The sequence below is a fragment of the Wyeomyia smithii genome, chromosome 2 (assembly GCF_029784165.1).
Source record: "Wyeomyia smithii strain HCP4-BCI-WySm-NY-G18 chromosome 2, ASM2978416v1, whole genome shotgun sequence".
Lineage (NCBI taxonomy): Eukaryota > Metazoa > Arthropoda > Insecta > Diptera > Culicidae > Wyeomyia > Wyeomyia smithii.
The window spans coordinates 131095341-131119590 of NC_073695.1; the positions used below are offsets into that span (position 1 = coordinate 131095341).

At 40.9% G+C, this 24250-nt stretch overlaps 2 protein-coding genes across 3 annotated transcripts in view; both read right to left on the bottom strand.

The window, feature by feature from the left end:
* LOC129723338 (unconventional myosin-XV) overlaps nt 1-24250 on the bottom strand; it is a 545387-nt gene that overhangs the window by 444313 nt on the left and 76824 nt on the right. The window lies entirely within an intron of this gene.
* On the bottom strand, nt 23378-24247 carry LOC129719896 (uncharacterized). Its single transcript, XM_055671311.1, has one exon. The coding sequence runs from the start codon at nt 24245-24247 to the stop codon at nt 23378-23380; it is 870 nt and encodes a 289-aa protein (XP_055527286.1).

Consider the following 24250-nt stretch of genomic DNA (forward strand, 5'->3'; position numbering starts at 1 on the left):
ACTTCATTTGTTGTTCAATCTTGCTCTTATAAACAAGATTGTAGCAATCAATCAAACCATAGTTTAGTTTGAAACCAGAACTAGACTCCCATTATATGATCTACTACTACTCTCTCCCACTCTGCGATAACATTCCAAGCCAGGGGGTACGATCGATATGAAAAATATCGCCAAGGGGTACGCGAAAAAAAAAGGTTGAGAACCGCTGATGTAGCTTATCGAGGCACGAAGAAGAAATACTCAAATAATCAGGCCACGACGTGTAAATGGTAAACTAATCCCCAGTTGCTATATACGTGGTTCCCTGTGTAACTTCACTAGCTCAGATCCAGTTTCAAGTGATGACGGTGAGCATGGTAGCTTGTGTACCACTAGTGTGCTGATTTAAAAGCTATTTTTTGTGTGAAATCAAGTGCTTTTGGTGATCTAGTGCTAGTGATCCGACGGCATAATTGGATATCTCAACGGATAAGTAGAAGTGTCTTTGAATGCTTTTAATTTATTCTGTTTTTTATCGATTTATTTTATACCAGCGCCGACCAACGCATCTATGTTATATAGACGCTGCGGCTGCTGATTGAAATTTCATTGTTGTGTTTTTTCATTGTTCATTTGCCTTTACCCTCCGTTGCTGCTGGACGAGTCCAGCGTATTGGTCTGCAGCAGCTTCGGCTTGTTTGCAGCGGGAAGATGGATTGTGGCAAATGTGGTAATATCATTCGCATTAGCGACGATCCGGTTGTTTGCGTTGGTAAATGCAAATCTCAGTTCCACAGAGTTTGCACGCCCCTTACGAAAATAGCAGCGAAAGTCGTTAATGATAATGATAATATTGTGTTTAAATGTGTTTCGTGTTTATCAGCCTGTGATGACGGTGGGAAAGATGATGTTTTGAGTGAGTTGACAAAGATGAGAGATGCCTTATCATCTGTCTCTCAGTCGCTCACAAATAATCAAAACAAAATTGAAACTCAGATAAATGTTGCTGTTTCTAACGCGATCGAGACTATTTTGAAATCTGTCAGCGATTCTCTTCGTGAGAGTCTGGTAAACATTGAGACCAGTGTTGCCAGAAAGCTGGATGATTTCAAAAACCAAATAGTCTTAAATACCGATCGCGATAGAAATAATGGTCCAATGAACAGAAAAAGGAGTCGAAATGAGAGAACGGTTCACTCTGAATCGGACTCTAACCCCAGTAAAAAGATGTTACTAGTACGTGATGACGAGGTTTTTTCGGAAAATTTACCAACATACGCGAATGTTTTAGCGAGTTCGACTGGGAGTATATCAAATAAATTACAGAAAAAGGAAAACCGTAAGGCTCGGCCGGTCATTGTAATCAAACCGGTCGAGACTTCTCAATCTAGTGAAGATACTAGATGTTTTTTTAAAAAAAACTTTAGATCCAAAAATCCACAAAATCAGGAACTTTAGAAACGGTAAGAATGGCTCGATAATTGCAGAGTGTGCAGTAGGGGATAATGTTGAGGTTGTTAAAAAAGACATTGAAAGCAACCTGGGTGAACGATATAAAGCTGTTATTCCCACAATCGCGAGGCCTAAGTTGAAGATTGTGGGAATGAGTGATCGATATTCCTCCGATGAATTCATAGACTTGTTGAAAAGTCAGAATGATAGCATCGGCTTTAAAGAAGTAAAGGTTATTGCCGAGTATGAAAATTCACGCTTCAAATATAACAAGTTTAACGTGATAATCGAAGTTGATCTAGACACTTATAACTGCCTAATGAATGCTGGAAAAGTAAGCATTGGGTGGGACAAGTGTTTTGTACGAGAGGCCATAAATGTATTGCGTTGCTTTAAATGTGGCGAATTTGGTCATAAAAGCACAGAGTGTGTTAATCCTGAGACATGCTCTAAATGCAGTGAAAAGCACAAAACATCGGAATGCGCTTCTACTGATTATAAATGCGTAAATTGTTTAAAACATAATAATGAGTTAAAAATGAATTTGGACGCGAAACATCCCGCATCAAGTTCGCAGTGTCCAGTTTTTCGGAGACTGTTTGAAAAAAGAAAAAGCAGCATGTTGTCAAGTAAATAGCAGCTGAAGAAATGCAATGTGAGAGGAAATTAGAAATAGTTTATCTTAATATTGCTGGTTTATCCACGAATTATGTTGCTTTGCGGCATCTTGTGGAAAAAAAACGACCAATGTTAGTATTGCTGGCTGAAACTCACATAGTGGAAGCTGATGCATTTGATCAATATAGTATTCCGGGTTATAAAGTTGCTTTTTGCCTTTCACATTCCAGACATACTGGTGGGGTTGCTATTTACGCCAAGGAATCAGTCAAGTTCAACATTCTATCAAACGAATCTGTCGAAAACAATTGGTTCCTGGGAATATCAGTTCAGAGAGGCATGACGATGGGAAATTTTGGAATAGTCTACCATTCCCCCAGTTCGAGTGACCAGAGTTTTTTGGAAATTTTAGATAACTGATGGGACAATTTTGTTGATTTGAATAAATTAAACGTAATTGCTGGTGATTTCAATATTGATTGGCTTGGTGGATCGAACTCGAATCAATTAAAGCAATTAGCCAGTTTTTTCAATCTAAGACAAACAGTTTTTCAATCTACAAGAATTTCCAGACACTCTCGTACCTTGATTGATCATGTGTTCTCCAATTTTGATAATGTTAATTCCTTCACAGAGGCCGATTATAAAATAACAGACCATGAGACAATTTGTATTTCAATTGAAAACGATCAAAACCGAGAAGATAAAGTAAAAATAAAGTGCTGGAATAGTTATTCGAAACAAGCAATGTCTCAGCTTGTTTCAAGAAGTTTGAATTTTCATCCAATAACTGGAGATTTGGACAATAAAGCAGCTGTTCTAACCAAAACGTTGGAAGACTGTACCAAGAATCTAGTTTCTGAAAAATTTGTTGAGTTACAAAATTCGAACAGCTGGTACTCTTTAGATGATGTGCGTTTAAAACGTAGAAGAGATAAATGTTATAAAAAATTTTGTAGAAGTAATGATAACGATGATTGGAACAGGTACACCGCGGCGCGAAAAATATATTCACGCACCTTGAAAAAGGTTAGATGTGCATATATACAACGGAAGAACGATCAACATCAAAATAACAGCAAAGAGTTATGGAAAACTTTAAAAAAATTAATGAAAAGTAATAATACATTATCACAGTGCATAACTTTTAATGGTATTGAGGAAAACTCCGCGCGAGTTATTGCAAATAAATTTAACAGTTATTTCGTTGAAAGTGTTCAATCGATCAATCAAAGTATTGATGTGGTCAATGAACCTGACGAGATAATACAGCCGATCCATAATAACTGTAGATTTGATGGTTTTCATCCTATTACTTTTGCAGAGTTGAAAGATATTTGTTTCTCTTTGAAGAGATCGGCTGGTATCGACAATGTCAACGCAAAAGTAATACAAGATTGCTTTCATGTAATTGGACACGACCTGCTGGACCTTGTTAACGAAACTTTACAAACAGGGCACGTGCCTGAAGTTTGGAAGGAATCTCTTGTGGTTCCTATCCCCAAAATTACTGGGACGGATAAAGCCGAAGAGTTCCGCCCCATTAATATACTGCACACATTAGAGAAAATTTTGGAGCTATTTGTTAAAGGCCAGCTAATGCATTATTTAAACAGTAATGATTTGCTGATCCCAGAACAATCAGGTTATCGAGAGGGACACTCTTGTGAGTCTGCATTGAATTTGGTGTTAGCAAAATGGAGAGAGAAAATCGAGGCTAAAGAAACTATTTTTGCGGTGTTTCTGGATCTAAAACGCGCTTTTGAAACAATTTCTAGGCCCTTATTGTTGCAAACATTAAAGCGCTTTGGTATCGTAGGGACAGCATATAAATGGTTTGAAAGCTATTTGTGTGCTAGAACTCAGAAGACTCGTTTTTATGATTCTGAATCAGTTTCCATTGCTAATACACTGGGTGTACCGCAAGGAAGTGTTTTAAAGCCCATTTTGTTTATAACTTATATTAATGACATGAAGCGAGTTTTACGGTTTTGTGATGTAAATTTATTTGCCGACGACACTGTTCTGTTCATTGCGGCTAAAAATCCAAATGATGTTGAAACACTTTTAAACCAAGACTTACATTATCTGGCGAATTGGTTAAATTTTAAACAACTTAAGCTAAACATTAGCAAAACTAAATATTTGATTATTTCTTCGGCCAACTCCAGACCAGACGTAAATATTGCAATTAATGGTGAGACGATTGATCGCGTGAATGAGTTAAAATATCTTGGAGTAATCATTGATGACAAGTTAACTTTCAAGTCTCACATTGACAACGTCATCAGAAAAATGGCTAAAAAATACGGTATTCTGTGCCGTTTAAAAAATGAATTGACTGTTAGTAGTTAAATTTTGTTGTATAAGTCAATCATTTCATCACATATAGACTTTTGCTCATCCATCTTATTCCTTGCAAATAATACACAAATATTGAGATTACAGCGGTTACAAAATAAAGTAATGCGATTAATATTAAGATGTAATAGATACACTTCCTCGAGTTTCATGCTGGACGCGTTGCAATGGTTTTCTGTGAAGCAACAATGGTGTTCCTTTATAAAATTTTTAATAATATGCTGCCTCGATATTTGTGTGATCGAATTGATAGGGGAAGTGATTTTCATAGGTACAACACTAGAAACGCGGAAGACGCTAGAACACCACACTTTTTATTTAGTAGATCACAGAGCTCTCTGTTGTATAAAGGAATTAACTTTTTCAATTCGATGCCCAGACAAGTGAAACGTGCAGCAACAATGGCGGAGTTTAAAAGGCTTTGTATTTCACACATAAAATCTGTTTTGTAGACAGATTTCAACGAATTTTTTGTTAATCTGGTACACTAAGTTATTATGTTCATTGATGATGATGGATTTTTGTTTGAATATAGCTAATAATATTAAATAGTAGAGTTAGAAAAAAATGAGTTGACTACACATGTTTGAGCCACGCGCGCGAAGACTGACATAGACAATCTGGATACTGAGTACATCAGGGTTAAACCCCTGAAATTGAAACAAAAGGCATATCGGGTTGATAAGTTGCTTTTTTGGTTTGTAATATAATATATATTTTCATTAAGATTTTTAATATTTATCTGTTTTCACGATTTAGAACAAAGGGTTGGGAGAAAAAACTGAAAAGGCTTGGGTTTGCCTGTGGACTGTATAGCTCGTTATCGATAACTATAGTATCATAGGATCTCTCTCGTAGTTTTGGATCGTTGTCTAGAACCAATTCTGATTAGTTAAAGCTCCTAAATGTAAGGTTCGATTCCTAACCAAATCCAGATAATTTTCGGGTTGGAAACGTTTTGGATGAGCCTTGGATCAATGATGTTATTGGAAAATCGTTTTTTTTTTAATTTTCAAATTATTGGTATTCTTTTGAAGGGTTACTATGTCTGTATTAATAATTAGTCCGTTATTTGTTTGCCTACTGGTTACATTGTATGTCTTTAAATAATATCTTTCTTAGATAAATCGACCAGCTCAAACCGATGTAGGGGTATGAGGTGGGACCATCATCATCATTTCATTTCCATCACGGGAAGCAACTACGAAATGTGCGGCCGTCAAGCTCAAGCTCAATAATCAGGCCACGAAGTGTACAATTAAATGAATGTTTCAATTACTTCGTGTAAAAGATAAAAGGAGAAACCGCACAATGGTTGTCAATAGTCGTATATGGTTGTTGTGCAACTTTTAGCTTAGATAACACTTGAATGTTCTATCAATTTAAGAATTTAAGTATGGATACATATAATGTTGTAATTGGTTTAAAAGCTTTATTATATTATATATATACAAGATATTCAACAAAACAAACATAATTAGTCGTAACAACTGTTATGCAAAAACTATTATTGAATGTTAGTTTTTTTCCCAGAAGTTGCCGTCTTACCATTCAAAATGGTGTCTGAGGTCAATTTTTAGCACCATTCATCATTCTGGCTAAAGAAACACTCATATTGGGTGGTATTTGGTGTTTTTGAGTCATTTTCGGCTGTTTTCCAGAAACCGGAAGTCACCATCTTAGAATTCAAAATGATGTCTGTAGTCGATTCTAGCTCCTGTGTATCATTCTGGTATCGAAGCATCTCATATTGGATGGAAATCGGCCGGTTGAAGAAACACCCATATTGGGTGGTATTTGGTCATTTTCGGCAGTTTCCCATTCACTGGAAGTCGTCGTCTTACAATTCATAATGTTGTTTGAGGTCGATTTGTAGCTTCAATGCATCATAACAATCCCGGAAATACCCATAATGAGAATGAGTGTTATTTGGTCTTTTGTCATTGTTGTTTAGGACTCGGAAGTCGCCATATTAGATTTCAAAATGGCATTTGGAAATAATTTCTGGCCTCTGAGCATCATTCTGGTTAAAGAAACACCCATTTTTGGTTGTTTTGGATCGTTTTCGGCAGTTTTTCAGTCACCAAAAGTCGCCATTTTACAACATGTTGTCTGAGGTCGATTTGTGGTTCCAGTGCATCATCACGATACCACCAAATACCACCCATATTGGGTGGTATTTGGTCATATCTCGCTGTTTTTCAGAAACCGGAAGTCGCCATCTTGGATTTCAAAATGGTATTCAGAGACAATTTCTGGCCTCTGAGCGTCATTCTGGTTAAAGAAACATCCATATCAGGTGGTATTTGGTCATTTTCGTCTCTTTTCCAGTCACTGGAAGTCGCCATCTTACAGTTCAAAATGTTGTCTGAGGTCGATTTGTGGCTTCTGTGCATCATAACAATCGCGGAAATACCCATATTTAGTCATTTGCCACTGTTTTTCAGAAACCGGAAGTCGCCATCTTGGATTTCAAAATGGCATTTGGAGACAATTTCTGGGCTCTGAGCGTCATTCTGGATAAAAAAACCTAAATTAATCCACCTAGCGGTCGGACTCAGCCTTTCTTATTCAAACTTATTATTTGTAAAAATAGATTCACATGAATGCTTAAATCCAAAAAGGTATATTCACTCTTTGGGTTCTAAAATATTGATGTTGTAATTAAAGTATAAAATATGAAATTTGACGTAATGTTAGTGCTTCAGAAATAGCGAAATATAAGAAATGACTCTTAATTTTGAACAATTTAATCACGAGCGATATCGGGAACGTTCAAATAGTACGATGCCACATTTAAATCATGTTGAGGCCATATATATTGATCAAAGCAGCTATAGTGTTGAACAGTCTTTGAATTTCTTTTCTTTACAAAACTTTTGAACAGTATATCAAATTTTTATGAAGTTTGTTATTTGTAAGTTTGAGAGATGACTCGTTTGTATGAAACTAGTTATGTTCAAATAAGTCGTGTAATACTTGAGATAATAGACTTTCGTTGTTTTACAAATTAAAACATAACGGTTGCTTAAGTTTGATTACAATCAAATGAAAAGGGAACGTATGGGGGAGCCAAACTTTGAAACCACGTGTTCAATCATAATTCATCAGTATATCCCTCACTAGCCCGTACATCTGATATCAATATTGTTCAGATCGGTTGTGTAGTTTCTAAGATAATGAAGTTTCATGATTTTCACATTTCAATACATTACAGACGAAGTTACAGTCCGATTACAGCAAAATTCAATAGGGTGTTATGAGGCAGCTAGACCTTTCATTTGACACTAATTTTGTAGAAATCGGTTCAACCATCTCTGAGAAAAGTGAGTGAGTTTATGTAGTCTTCGGAATATGTTCCATTTCATAGCTGGATTTCACATTTTTAAACATAACAGGAAAAGTAATAATTCGTTCGCAAAAAAATCATTAGGGTCTTATGGGGCAACAAGACTTTCCATATGACACTGATGAGATTAAACAGTCTCCAGAACACGTTTCTTTCCATAACTTCTGAACCATATGTTCTTTTTAGGTTTAAATTAGTTTATTTGACACGGCACGATACATTTTCTGTTTTACTGAGCCAAGTACAATTCGTATTAATTCTACGTTAGCAGGGAAAAGAGGGAGGCCTTTTCTTTATTCTCGCGGCCGACTACGAGCTAGTGGGGATTTAAGGTGAGAGGAGGGGAGATACAATTTTGACTTAAAACTATTTTGGAACTTTGTTTTTCAACTGGTAGAGCAATTGTATTCTTGTTTGTTGTGGGCTCAAAATATTTGTGTAAGCATAGATGCGGGCTCTTCGTTTCCGTGTCTTCAGCATAGCATATTTGTATCCTTAATCTGACAAATAGACAAAGAAAATTTTAAATTTTAATGTCAGCGTTTTTCAGAAAGCAGTATAGCTGTGTCATGTACTGGAGATCACCGCTTCCCAGAATGTCTCTAACGGGTACGTTCGGTTGTTTTCCTCGGGCCCGAAGGGAATCTATAAGCTCGGACCTAACACCACAGTATTCGGTACACGACCAAACAACATGCTCGATGTCATGGTAGCCATCGCCACAAACGCAGTGATTACTGTCTACAAGCCCTATACGAAAGAGATGCGTGTTTAACGTGTAGTGATTGGACATAAGTCTGGACATCACTCGAATGAAGTCCCGACCTACATCCAACCCCTTGAACCATGCTTTCGTCGATACCTTAGGAAAAATGGAATGTAGCCACCGTCCCAGTTCATCTGAGTTCCATGATGATTGCCAACTGTTGAGTGTTCTCTGACGCAAAATGCTATAAAATTCATCATAAGCAATTGGTCTTTCATAAATATCGCCATCAATAGCACCCACCTTAGCAAAAGAGTCAGCCTTTTCATTACCCGGAATCGAGCAATGAGAAGGGACCCACGCTAAGGTAACCCGGTAATTTCTATCTGTTAAAGCACTTAAAAACCGCCGTATTTTCCCCAGGAAATACGGGGTGTGCTTCACAGGCTTCATCGATCGCAGAGTCTCAATGGCACTGAGACTATCTGTGAAGATGAAGTAGTGGTCTGTGGGTAGGGTTTCGATGATTCCAAGAGAGTACTGAATAGCAGCAAGTTCTGCGACGTACACGGAAGCAGGAGCATCGAGTTTGTAGGAGGCGGTAAAATTTTCGTGGAAAACACCGAAGCCAGTGGACTCATCTAGATTAGATCCGTCAGTGTAAAACCTTTTATCATAACTAACATGTTTAAACTTATTCGAAAAAATCTTAGGGATCTCTTGGGGTCGCAATTGATCCGGGATTCCAGAAATGTCTTGTTTCATGGTGGTGTCGAAGAATATAGCATTATTAGAAGTATCTAAAAGTGCGACATTGGAGGAATCGTATGAAGAAGGATTAATATCTTGAGCCATATAGTCAAAATATAAAGTCATAAATCTGGATTGAGATTGAAGGTCGACCAACCTCTCGAAATTTTCAATTACTAATGGGTTCATAACTGTGCATCGAATTAGCAACCGGTAAGAGAGATTCCAAAAACGATGTTTCAACGGAAGAATACCCGCTAACACTTCAAGACTCATCGTATGGGTCGACTGCATGCAACCCAAGGCAATACGCAAACAACGATATTGTATTCTCTCTAATTTTATAATGTGCGTGTTCGCGGCGGAGCGAAAGCAGAAACAGCCGTACTCAAGAACTGACAATATCGTTGTTTGGTAAAGCCTTAGAAGGTCTCCTGGGTGGGCTCCCCACCAGGTTCCGGTAATCGTACGAAGAAAATTAATCCTCTGTTGGCATTTTTGTGTCAGATACCTAATATGACAAGCCCAGGTGCATTTAGAGTCGAACCAGACCCCGAGATATTTAGCGACTAAAACCTGAGAGATCGTTTTACCCGTTAGTAGGAGCTGCAGCTGAGCTGGGTTATGCTTCCTAGAAAAAACGACCAACTCAGTTTTCTCCGGAGAGAATTCGATACCCAGCTTAAGAGCCCATTCAGACAAATTGTCTAAGGTATCTTGCAATGGTCCTTGCAGATCGCTAGCCTCGCTACCAGTAATGGATACAACGCTATCGTCTGCAAGTTGCCTTAGCGTGCATGAATTTGCAAGACATTCATCGATGTCATTGACGTAAAAATTATATAAGAGAGGACTTAAACATGAGCCCTGGGGAAGGCCCATGTAACTAATTCGGGAAGTTGTCGAATCGCCATGTGAGAAATACATATGCTTTTCTGACAACAAATTGAGCAAAAAGTTATTCAGATTTAGTGAAAGTCCCTGCGAATGAAGTTTCGTGCTTAAAACTTCTACAGAGACAGCGTCAAAAGCCCTTAATATCCAAGAACGCAGAAGCCATTTGCTCTTTTCGAGCAAATGCGAGTTGAATTTCAGTAGAAAGCAACGCTAGGCAATCGTTCGTCCCTTTGCCCCGGCGAAAGCCAAATTGAGTATCTGAAAGTAAACCGTTTGTTTCGACCCATTTGTCTAACCGTAAGAGGATCATTTTCTCCATTAATTTCCGGAGGCAAGAGAGCATCGCAATCGGCCTATATGAATTGTGATCAGAGGCAGGTTTCCCGGGTTTCCGAATAGCAATGACTTTTACCTCCCTCCAGTCATGCGGAACAATATTTAGCTCAAGAAACTTGTTGAACAAGTCCAACAAGCGTCTTTTTGCAGAGTCGGGTAGATTCTTCAACAGGTTGAATTTTATTCTATCTAACCCTGGGGCCTTATTGTTGCACGACAGGAGAGCCATTGAAAATTCCAACATCGAAAATGGAGGCTCTTCCGTAGTTACTAATAACGCGTCGCGAAAGGTTTTCTGTTCCGGTACAGAGTCCGGACAGACCTTTTTGGCAAAATCGAGTATCCAGCGATCTGAATACTCCTCACTCTCATTCGAAACGTCACGGTTCCGCATGCGCCTGGCGGTATTCCAAAGGGTGCTCATCGCTGTTTCCCTCGACAACGCGTTTACAAACCGCCGCCAGTATCCGCGTTTTTTCGCTTTCATCAAGCTCTTCATCTGCCTGTCGAGTACCTCGTACCTTCGAAGCAGCTTAACAGAGCCGTACTTTCGGTAGTCCTTATACGCCGCGGACCTTCGCGCGTACAGCTCAGAGCACTCTTTGTCCCACCATTTGTTGGGAGGGCGTTGTCTAATCGTTACCCCGGGTATCGGTTTCGTCTGAGCTTGCGTCGCGGCGTCGATTATCAAGCCAGCTAAGAACGCGTATTCTTCCTCCGGAGGAAGTTCCTCGTGAGTCTCGATAGATTCCGCTGTAATAGACTCATAACGCTTCCAATCAATATTACGTGTAAGGTCGTAGGAAATATTGATTGGGTTCGGGGGAGTTGAACCATTAGCAATTGATATAACGATTGGAAGATGATCACTACCGTGGGGATCGTTGATTACTTTCCACTGGCAATCTAACGCAAGTGATGTCGAGCAGAGGGATAGGTCAAGCACGCTTTCACGTGCTGGAGGATTAGGTACACGTGTCACTTCCCCAGTATTCAAAAGTGTCATATTGAAGTCGTCGATCAAGTTACAAATTAAAGAAGATCGGTTGTCGTCGTACAGCGACCCCCATAGCGAACAGTGAGAGTTAAAATCTCCCAAAATCAAAAAAGGTGCGGGAAGCAATTCTGCTATATCAAGGAGTTGCTTCTGTTCAATCCGCGCGGATGGGGGAATATATAACGAAACAAGGCAAAGGTCTTTTCCATTCATATTCGTTTGAATGGCAACAACTTCAATATTCGAGATCGAGGGGAGGTCGATTCTGAGAAAAGAATAGCACTTTTTGATCCCTAAAAGTACCCCTCCACCGTGTGAGTCTCGATCTCGACAAATGATGTTAAAATCGTGGAAATTAAATTGGTCATTTGAATTGAGAAAAGTTTCACAAAGCGCGAACGCATCACAATTGTATGTGTTTATCAAATGTGAAAATAAATCAAATTTGGGAATGATACTTCTGCAGTTCCACTGTAACACAGTGACAAAATTCCTAACCTCTTTCAACGTATTAGTCATCGAAAGATACGATAGCTGAAATGAGGGGCCAAGTTGCTGTGAGTTGCTTCAGAAAGGTTTTCACTGTTGGGAGAAGGGCAAGAAGAATGTTTTGAAGGGGATCTGGTATGTTGAATGTTTTAAATATCCAGTCCACAATATCAGAGAATTTTATGAACCCTGTTTTATTTATGTCTTCTGATCGAGAAATGGGTGCACGAGGGGTTTTTGGTGCCCCAGGAGCGGTGGGTACTCCTGGTTTGATTTGAAATTAAAACCGGGGGGTACTTGCTTCGGTTTTTCTTCGCCGCTTCCTTTTTGTGTTGTCTTATTGGTCATTCCGCTAGGGGTTATCTTACGACCTTTACGAGAAAGATTAGGAGAGTTGAGCATTCTCCTCTTCCTAGATCCCTCTGGCAAGGCATAGGAACACCCTTCGACGGGATCGTCAGATGTACCCTCATCGGTTGGCAAAAAGGAAGAGATGTTTCCTGTCGAGGGTGGCTCAGCCGTCTTAAGCATTTCTGCAAAAGAGCGCTTTGATCGTTCCTTAAGGGAACGCTTAATTTTTTCCTCGCGCTGTTTGTACGCGGGACATGCCGGAAGGTCATGCCGAGTTCCCTCGCAATAAAGACACTTTTCAGTATCCCCACTGCAAGCGTTCTCAGCATGATTGTCTCCGCACATGCTACAGCGTGCCTTGTTGCAGCAGTAGGTGGCTGTGTGACCTAACTGCTTACAGTTTTGGCAATGCATGGCCCGCGGTACGAACAGGCGTACAGGTAGACGAACCCTGTCCAAGCGGACGTAGTTCGGCAGCGCGGATCCGGCGAATGTTACTCGGAAGGAATCCGAAGGGAGGAATTTCTTCTTCCCTTCTTCGATGGATACTGAATGCAATTGCTTGCAATCCAGTATCTTTACACTTTGCATCAAGGGGTTTTTAAAACAGCCAACTCCATGACGCAAAATGTCATCGACAGTGAGATTCCCCTCGGTAACCACACCGTCGATTTCTACATCCTTGGCAGGGATGTACACGCGATACTCTCTCGTGAAGAGCTCGTAGCCAGCAATTTCGTTTGCTTGCTTCAAGCTACTCACGACAACTCGCAGTTTGTTCGGCCTCACCTTCGTAATCTCGGTTACGGCCGAAAAATGTTTTGCCAGGTCTTTGCCAATTTGAATAATATTCAATGGCTTCTTTATGGGCCGGAAAAAAACAACGTAGGGACCGCCAGCGGCATCTGGGTAAGCTTTTACCCGTACTTCCGGTACTCTTGGTACAGGACTTGGCAAAGGGGAGGGCACAGGTAGGGGTGAGCTGATGGGAGAAATTTCAATTTCTTCCCCGTTTGTTTCCACCTCCAGGAAAAGTTGCACCTGCATGTCGTCCATTTTGCGGGAGCGTTACGCTCTACCGCACACAAACGATAAATATTCGAATATGGGGGGGGGGTTCAAGTAGTTGGTGTTAAATTTTAAAAACAATTTTTCAATCTACAATGGATCAAATAAAAAAAAAGACAGTAATACTAATTCTAATAACAATAGTAATAATAATAATAATAATAATAATAATAATAATAACTATAGTAATAATATTAATAATAACAATAATAATATCAATAATTATATTAATAATAATATTATAACATAGTAATAATATCGATAATAATAGTAAAAATTCTAAAGGTAATACGTCACCGAACGTCTAAGTCACGACCTCACGGCTGATAGTAGAATCAATCGAGCGTCTCCGCAGAACAAACAATGACGATCCAGCTTCGTGTTGAGACGCAGTGGCCGTGTCCTACACGCGACCTTGTAGATGCCACTTGTAGTTGACTTCCACTCGCTCGATCGTATGATGGTCCGTGCTGCTAGCGGGGTAACAGCGGTGCGGGAGAATTATTCTTGCTGATATATCAGCTGCGTATCGAATCACTGGCGGGGTAGCCTGCCCCTACCAGTGTGCAGATGTTTCTGCCGATATATAACAGGCTATTGTTATCGCGCAGCACAAGAACTAATCGACAAAAAAACACCCGTACGATAACTCGTGTATTGTTATTTTGCGAACTCAAACGGAGATAAACAATTTGCGTCTAATCGAGACGAAAGCAAAACAACCACCATATGTTCAATCTTCATAAAATTCAAAAGTTGAGGGTTTTTAGGTAGCTCGTTCATTTGAAACCAATTTTGTTCAAATCGGTTGTGTAGTTTCTGAGATATTGATGTTTCGTGATTTTTACATTTTGATACATAACCTCTAACCTAGAAATCAGATTACAATAAAATTCAATAGAGTCTTAAAGGGCAACTAGACCTTTCATTTGCAATTGATGTCATTGAAATCGATTCAGCCATCTCTGAGAAAATCGAGTGAGATTGGGAGAGCGTTACACACGCATGCAGAGAATGCTCAGCTCGTCGAACTGAGTAGAGTGGTATACGCAAGCTTAGAAGTATGACTGGAGAGCGACTGACGACTTTTCCCTCTCTCCACTCTAACAGCCTCATGCATGTGCTATTCATGAGAGCTCACATACAGCTACAGCTTAAACAAGACAAAGAAACGGTGTTGTGTTGCGTACGACAGCTCATTCTTGCGCATGTATTTTGTTCGTTCGGACATGACAGCCTAGTTTGCTCATTTTGAGGATGTCCTGTTCCTGTTGACAGCCTGCTGATCGGCTGCGGCTGTCGTCGACTTGCATTTTTTCGTTTCTCCTTTTTCACAGGCCGGTGGCATATTGAATACAAAGCAAACCGTTTCCATTGTTGATATTATTCCCCTTATCGGCCTTACTGTCGTGATCATAATCACCTGACATCCCGCTCGGATTCGTGTTGAAGGATGTCGGAAGATTATATGCTGTCATTTACGACAACTTGGAATTACCAACACACATATGAAGATGAAAAATAACAGTCCGTATGGAGTTGCATGTGTATTGTCGTCAGTTGCTGTCGAACTGTTCACCGAACGTGTGGGGAGCAGTGAGAGCCAGATCAGTTGAAAATTTACTGTCATTGTCTTGCAGTCATTTTCATAACACTGGGTATACGACATTCGGCCCTTTTGAGCACTTTCATACCTTTAGTTTTTGCAGTGATTGCTATACCTTTCTAGGAGAAAGGCAAAAGTGAAATGATAGAAATGACGTTTAATTTCAACTTCAATCCCGAGTAAGACCGCAAACATTGAAATAGTACAATATTAAATTTAAATGATGTTGAGGCCACATATTTTGATAGTAGCTATAGTTATAAACAGTCTGCGGGTTTCGTTTCTTTCTATAACTTTCAAACCACATGTTTAAACATTATGAAATTCATTGTTTAAGGGTTTGAAAGCCCATTTATTTGAATTCAACTATGTTCATAGCTTCTGAGATATAAGAGCGTTTTTCACATTCTGACGCAGCGCCAAAACTAAAAAATTGATTACAATGAAATTTAACAGCAACCTAAGCGGCAAATAGACCCTTAATTTGACACCAAGATAGAAAGAATCGGTCAGGCCATCTCCGAGAAAAGTGAATGCGAAAGAAAGGTGCACATACACACGTACACACCCACACACAAACACAAACACCTATACATGCATATATGCAGAAAATGCTCGATTCGTCGAACTGAGTTGAGTAGTATATGACATTCGGCCATTTCAATCATTTTTCTACCTTTTAATTAGCCAGTGATCGTTAAGAGAAAGTCAATATATTTACTTTCATTATGTGATTTCACATTTTTATGAACAACAGACAAAGTTACAATCCGATTGCAGTGAAATTCAATAGCAACCTATGGGGCAACTAGACCTTTCATTTGACACTAATTTTGTGAAAATCGGTCCAGCCATCTCTGAGAAAAGTGAGTGAGATAAAATAGTTGCACATACACACACACACACACACACACACACACACACACACACACACACACACACATACACACATACATACATACATACAGAAAATGCTCAGTTCGTCGAAAGTAGTCGAGTGGTATATGACATTCGGGCATTGGGACCACTTTTATACCTTCGGTTTTTCCAGTGATTGCTATACCTTTCTAGGAGAAAGGCAAAAACACCCATATTATGGGTATTTGGTCATTTTCGGCAGTTTTCCAGTCACCGGAAGTCGCCATTTTACAACTCAAAATGTTGTCGGAAGTCGACAAACGTTCAAACCGTGGAACACCATCCATGGATTGCCTCATACACAGGCGAACTTAGTTATGATAAAATATTCGGCCGAGTTTACTTCACAGTAATATGTGCACTTTTTTTCAGTGTTCCCATTAGGGTAATATTATTGTCAAAAGTTGCTCTTTTTCGCATGTTGTGTAGAACAAAATCAGAAGTGGCGCACCTAGCGGTCGAAAAGGTCTTCATAATTTCACGTAAGTGAACTATATTGGTATTTAAGATATTTAATTGCTGTCTCTAGAAGAGCTCAAGGAAGCAGAAATCTTCATCATCAAACTTGTGCAGGATGCTGTGTTCACTTCTGAAATGGAAGAAAGCCTTAGCCTTACTGAAAAGTAAAAGGTTGAGATTCTACGAAAATACGAAGGGCCATCCACATACCACGTGGACAGCTTGGGGGGGGGGGGGAGGTGGGTTGTGGAATGTCCATGGTCCTTCCAAAAAAAAAAAAGAATTTATATGGGCCATTGTCAACGGGGGGGGGGGGTGGTGTTGGGCTAGTTTAGTTTTAAAGTTGTTTATTTTCTAGCTCATTTGCGTTAGCTTGACGGAGCAGTGTTTACAATACATTTTATTTTTACAGGGTAAAAACAAACTTGTTAGAGGGAGTCATCGCTACACCCGATTTACTGGGGTTAGTATGGTTTTACAGATTTCTGGTTGGGGGTTGTTGGGTTGGGAGCTTGAGTTTGTTTGTATTATTAAGTAATTATTAACTTTATATAATTTCTAATTACTAGTGAATAAATTTTCGCACATGTATTACACTGCATTTCACATTGCACCGAATTATCGTGATCTCGAAACAGGTACAGCACTGTATCCAATCAGGTTTCGAGTTTTTGTGTCTCCAGCACACGGTACACCAGTCATTCAGTGAAAGAAGGATGAGTAATCTGATAAGTTACAAAAAAAAGTTTATTTTAGAGTTTAATATCTGCATTTTTCAAAAAACAGTATAGCTCTGACATATACTGGAGATCACCACTTCCCAAAATGTCTCTAACGGGTACATTTGCTTGTCTTCCTCGGGCCCGAAGGGAATCTATTAGCTTGGACCTAACATCAGAGTATTCGGCACACGACCAAACAACGTGCTCGATGTCGTGGTAGCCATCGCCACAAACGCAGTGATTACTGTCCACAAGTCCTATACGAAAGAGATGCGTGTTTAACGTGTGGAGATTGGACATAAGTCTTGACATCACTCGAATGAAGTCCCGACTTACATCCAACCCCTTGAATCATGCTTTCGTCGATACCTTAGGAGAAATGGAATGTAGCCACCGTCCCAGTTCATCTGTATCCCATGATAATTGCCAACTATTGAGTGTTCTCTGACGCAAAATACTATAAAATTCATCATAAGCAATTGGTCTACTATAAATATCGCCATCAATAGCACCCACCTTAGCTAAAGAGTCAGCCTTTTCATTGCCCGGAATGGAACAATGAGAAGGTACCCACGCTAAGGTAACCCGGTAATTTTTATCTGTTAAAGCACTTAAAAACCGACGTATTTTTTCCAGGAAATACGGGGTGTGCTTCACAGTCTTCATCGATCGCAGAGCCTCAATGGCACTGAGACTGTCTGTGAAGATGAAGTAGTGGTCTATGGGTGGGGTTTCGATGATCCCAAGGGAGTACTGAATAGCAGCTAGTTCTGCGGTGTACACGGAAGCAGGAGCATCGAGTTTGTAGGAGGCGGTAAAATTTTCGTGGAAAACACCGAAGCCAGTGGACTCATCTAGATTAGATCCGTCAGTGAAAAACCTTTTATCACAACTAACATGTTTGAACTTATCAGAAAAAATCTTAGGGATCTCTTGCGGTCGTAATTGATCCGGGATACCAGAAATGTCTTGTTTCATGGTGGTGTCGAAGAATATAGCATTATTAGAAGTATTTAAAAGTGCGACATTGGAGGAATCGTATGAAGAAGGATTAATATTTTGAGCCATATAGTCAAAATATATAGTCATAAATCTGGATTGAGATTGAAGGTCGACCAACATCTCGAAATTTTCAATAACTAATGGGTTCATGATCGTACATCGAATAAGTAACCGGTAAGAGAGATTCCAAAAACGATGTTTCAACGGAAGAATACCCGCTAGCACTTCATGACTCATCGTATGGGTCGACTGCATGCAACCTAAGGCAATTCGCAAACAACGATATTGTATTCTTTCTAGTTTTATAATGTGTGTTTTCGCAGCAGAGCGAAAGCAGAAACAACCGTATTCAAGAACTGACAGTATCGTTGTTTGGTATAACCTTAGAAGGTCTCTTGGGTGAGCACCCCACCAAGTTCCAGTAATCGTACGAAGAAAATTAATCCTCTGTTGGCATTTTTGTGTCAGATACCTAATATGACAAGCCCAGGTGCATTTAGAGTCGAACCAGACCCCGAGATATTTAGCGACTAAAACCTGAGTGATCGTTTTACCCGTTAGTAGGAGCTGCAGCTGAGCTGGGTTATGCTTCCTAGAAAAAACGACCAGCTCAGTTTTCTCCGGAGAGAATTCGATACCCAGCTTGAGAGCCCATTCAGACAAATTGTCTAAGGTATCTTGCAATGGTCCTTGCAGATCGCTAGCCTCGCTACCAGTAATGGATACAACGCTATCGTCTGCAAGTTGCCGTAGCGTGCATGAATTGGCAAGACATTCATCGATGTCATTAACGTAAAAATTATATAAGAGAGGGCTTAAACATGAGCCCTGGGGAAGACCCATGTAACTAATTCGGGAAGTTGTCGAATCACCATGTGAGAAATACATATGCTTTTCTGACAACAAATTGAGCAAAAAATTATTCAAATTTGGTGAAAGTCCCTGCGAATGAAGTTTCTCGGTTAAAACTTCTACAGAGACAGAGTCAAATGCCCCCTTAATGTCCAAGAATGCAGAAGCCATTTGCTCTTTTCGAGCAAAGGCGAGTTGAATTTCAGTAGAAAGCAACGCTAGGCAATCGTTCGTTCCTTTGCCCCGGCGGAAGCCAAATTGAGTATCTGAAAGTAAACCATTTGTTTCGACCCATTTGTCTAACCGTAAGAGGATCATTTTCTCCATTAATTTCCGGATGCAGGAGAGCATAGCAATCGGCCTATAAGAATTGTGAACAAGTTCAACAAGCGTCTTTTTGCAGAATCGGGTAGATTCTTCAACAAATTGAATTTAATTCTATCCAACCCTGGAGCTTTATTGTTGCACGAAAGGAGAGCCATTGAAAATTCCAACATCGAAAATGGGGGCTCTTCCGTAGTTACTGAAAACGCGTCGCGAAAAATCTTCTGTTCCGGTACAGAGTCAGGACAGACCTTTTTGGCAAAATCGAGTATCCAGCGGTCTGAATACTCCTCGCTCTCATTCGAAACGTTACGATTCCGCATGCGCCTGGCGGTATCCCAAAGAGTGCTCATCGCTGTTTCCCTCGATAACGCGTTTACAAACCGCCGCCAGTATCCGCGTTTTTTCGCTTTCATTAAGCTCTTCATCTGCCTGTCCAGTACCTCGTACCTTCGAAGCAGCTTAACCGAGCCATACTTTCGGTAGTCCTTATATGCCGAGGACCTTCGCGCGTACAGTTCAGAGCACTCTTTATCCCACCACTTGGTAGGAGGACGCCGTCTAATTGTTATCCCGGGTATCGGTTTAGTCTGAGCTTGAGTCGCGGCGTCGATGATCAAGCCAGAAAGGAACGCGTATTCTTCCTCCGGAGGAAGTTCCTCGTGAGATTCGAGATTTTCCGCTATGATAGTCTCATAACGCTTCCAATCAATGTTACGTGTGAGGTCGTATGACATATTGATTGGATTCGCGACAGTTGAACCATTAGCAATTGAAATAACGATTGGAAGATGATCACTACCGTGAGGATCATTGATTACTTTCCACTGGCAATCTAACGCTAGTGATGTTGAGCAAAGGGATAGGTCAAGCACGCTTTCACGTGCTGGAGGATTAGGTACACGTGTCGCTTCCCCAGTATTCAAAAGTGTCATATTGAAGTCGTCGATCAAGTTACAAATTAAAGAAGATCGGGCGTCGTCGTATTGCGATCCCCATTGCAAACAGTGGGAGTTAAAATCTCCCAAAATCAAAAAAGGTGCGGGAAGCAATTCTGCTATGTCAGGAAGTTGCCTCTGTTCAATCCGCACAGATGGAGGAATATAAATCGAAGCAATGCAAAGGTCTTTTCCATTCATATTTGTTTGAATGGCAACGACTTCAATATTCGAGATCCGAGGGAGGTTGATTCTAAAAGGAGTAGCACTTTCTGATCCCTAAAAGTACCCCTCCACCATGTGAGTCTCAGTCTCGACGGATTATGTTAAAATCGTGGAAATTGGGTTGATTATTTGAATTTAGAAAAGTTTCACAAAGCGCAAAAGCGTCACAATTATAAGTGTTTATCAAATGAGAAAATAAATCGAGTTAGGGGATGATACTTCTTCAATTCCACTGTAATACAGTGATAAAATTCTTAACCTCTTTCGCCGTATTAGTCATCGAAAGATATGATAGCTGAAATGAGGGGCCAAGTTGCTGCCAGTTGTTTCAAAAATGTTTTCACTGTAGGGAGAAGGGCAAGAAGAATGTTTTTAAGGGGATCTGTTATGTTGAATGTTTTGAATATCCAGTCCACAATATCAGAGAAATTTATAAACCCTGTTTCTTTTTTATCCTCTGATCGAGAAATAGGTGCACGAGGGGTTTTTGGTGCCCCAGGAAGCGGTGGGTACTCCTGGTTAGATTTGAAATTAAAACCGGGAGGTACTTGCTTCGGTTTTTCTTCACCGCTTCCTTTTTGCGTAGGCTTATTGGTCATTCCGCTAGGGGTTATCTTACGACCTTTGCGAGAAAGATTAGGAGAGTTTACTATTCTCCTCTTTCTAGATCCTTCTGGCATGGCATAAGAACACCCTTCGACGGGATCGTCAGATGTACCCTCATCGGTTGGCAAAAAGGAAAAGATTTTTCCTGTCGAAGGTGGCTCAGCTCTCTTCAGCATTTCTGCAAAAGAGCGCTTTGATCGTTCCTTGAGGGAACGCTTTATTTTCTCCTCGCGCTGTTTGTACGCGGGACATGCCGAAAGGTCATGCCGAGTTCCCTCGCAGTAAAGACACTTTTCAGTATCCTCACTGCAAGCGGTCTCAGCATGATTTCCTCCGCACTTGCTGCAGCGTGCCTTGTTGCAGCAGTAGGTGGCTGTATGACCTAACTGCTTGCAGTTTTGGCAATGCATGACCCGCGGTACGAACAGGCGTACAGGCAGACGAACCCTGTCCAAAAGGACGTAGTTCGGCAGAGCAGATCCAGCAAAGGTTATCCGAAAGGAATCCGAAGGAAAGAATTTCTTCTTCCCTTCTACGATGGATACTGAATGCAGTTGCTTGACATCCAGTATTTTTACAATTTTTATTAAGGGGCTCTTGAAACAGCCAGCCCCATAACGAAAAATGTCATCGACTGTGAGATTCCCTTCGGTAATCACACCGTCGATCTCCACGTCCTTGGCAGGGATGTACACGCGATACTCTCGCGTAAAGAGCTCGAAGCTAGCAATCGCGTTTGCTTGCTTCAAGCATCCCACGACAACTCGCAGTTTATTCGGTCTCAACTTGGTTATTTCGGTTACGGCCGAAAACTTTTTTGCCAGGTCCTTGCCAATTTGTATAATGTTTAACGGCTTCTTTATGGGCCGGAAAAAGACAAAAAATGGACCTATAGCGGCATCTGGGTAAGCTTTTACCCGTACCTCTACCTCTACTGGGCTAAATACAGGGGAGGGTACAGGGGACGGTAGAGGGGACGGTAGAGGGGAGGTGGTGGGGGAGATTTCGATTTCTTCCCCAATGGTTTCTACATCCAAGAATAATTCCACCTGCATGTTGTCCATTTTTTGCGGGAGCGTTTCGCTCTACCGCTAACTCGCGGTAAAAAAACCGTATATGGAGGGGAATCAAAAAAAAGTTTACTAAATGAAAAACAACTTGTTCAAATATAATCGTTCAAAATAAAAAAAAAGTCAGTGGTAGTTAAAGGGTTAAAAAATGAAACACAACAAGATAATCCTGACCAACGTACTGCCGTACGCTTTTCCGTGCCGCAAGCGGGGTAGCCAGAATCCGGCGGTGCGCGGGGGAGTGCTTCTACTGCTGGACTGTCACCTATTGTCGCAGAGGTGGCTTCACGTGCTGCAAGCGGGGATGGATGCGGCGATGCGGGGGATAGTTCTTCTGCCGCTATACTGTCGGCTATTGTCACCAAGGCTGGATCACTTTTCTGCTAGCGATGTAGCCAGCACCCGGCGGTGCGGGATATAATTCCTGCTGCTGTGCGCAGCCTATTATCACCACGGCACTGACTGACCCGAAAACAAAACCGTGACCGAAATGTATTGTTGAGCAAAAGACGTGCGAATCGATACGGACTGAAATAATATGCGTCTATTCGCTTCGCAAGCAAAACAGCTTCTGTTGGTCGGCTAATAATCGTTAAAAATTTGTCCACGTGGTATGCGGATGGGCCCGAAGGAATTGGACACTAAACGTAAGTCATATCTAAATTTTCCTGTATAACCAATTAACCCATGTTCAGACCAGTCGCAATCACCAATTTTTTAAGCAGTACTTTTTGTTTGTAGCAGCTTAAAACTAAAGTTATCTTTATTAATAATTTTATCTCATTTTCAGGGTTTCACATTGTTACTCACATTTACGGTTTGTCCCCCTACTAATCCTTTTTCTTACAGGTTAAATGCACGGTTGAGGATTCCAATTCTCCTACGAATATTGAACATCGTTTTTTAATCAAACTTATCCAGCAACTCTTAACTTCACTTACTTTCTATTCCGAGTGGTACATATATTTCACACCTTTTTTCAGGTTAGCTGTGGGTGCCTACGGTATTCCTACGGTGATTATATTATTGAGTTTGATAATTTTCACCGCACAAATAATTTAAAACTCACTTGAAAAACCGATGGGATTTCTATTAGATCCAAATTAATTCCCTGCACCACCATAAACTATATATTATATATTAAAAAACACTTATTCTTCGAAATGCACCACGTTTTAGCTCTTTCCAGGTTACCTTTTTATTTCTATCCAACCTATTCTAATCTGCTTTACTATTGTTTACATTTATTAACCCTCACCGATCATTTCTCATTCTATACCTTCTATTTGTCTACCTACTCACTCACTCACCATCCCGTTGACGTTTGTTATCAAAGCCCATCGGCTCGGGGTATGATTTTTCGCAAGGATAGTTTTCATTGCTCGTAGGTGCGCACATACCCCCTCCTCGTAACTTTGGTGGGGATGCCTCCAATTCAGATTTACGATCCTGGACTTCCAGCACCGCGAGCTTCACTACTGGCCGCCTGCACTCACCCTTAGCAGTCGTGACTATCGCCTGCCAGATCCTTCCATCCGTGCCTTGGATGGTTTCGATGACGATGCCACGTACCCAGTTCTTCCGTATGGTATCATCAGCTACGTAGACTAAGTCCCCACGGCTTAGTGGCGGTGACTCCGAATGCCACTTCGTCCTCTGGTTGATGGACGGCAAGTACTCGTTGACCCACCGTTTCCACAGCGCGTCCGCTAGTGATTGCGACTGCTTGTAACGATCACGTAGAGCTTCTGCTTCGCTTGTTGGTTGAACGGCATGTTCCACCTGTGTGCCGACGCCCCGAATGAAGTGATTCGGCGTCAGGGCTTCATCTACTCCTGGCTCCAATGACACGTACGTTAGAGGGCGCGAGTTGATCAAGTCTTCCGCTTCCGCAAGTGTAGTCAATAGAATTTCATCAGTCAGCTTTCGCCCACCGTTGAGAACGCTCAGTGCAGTCTTGAGAGAGCGAACCAACCGCTCCCAGACCCCGCCCATGTGAGGTGCGCTTGGTGGGTTAAAGTTCCACCGAGTTCTGGCATCGGTGAAGGCGTCTTCAAGATCCATTGCTATCTGCTTCATGACTTCTTTGCTGGCTGCTTGGAAGTTCGTCCCGTTATCGGAGTAGAACTCCAACGGCTTGCCTCTACGACACACGACACGTCGGATAGCCATTAG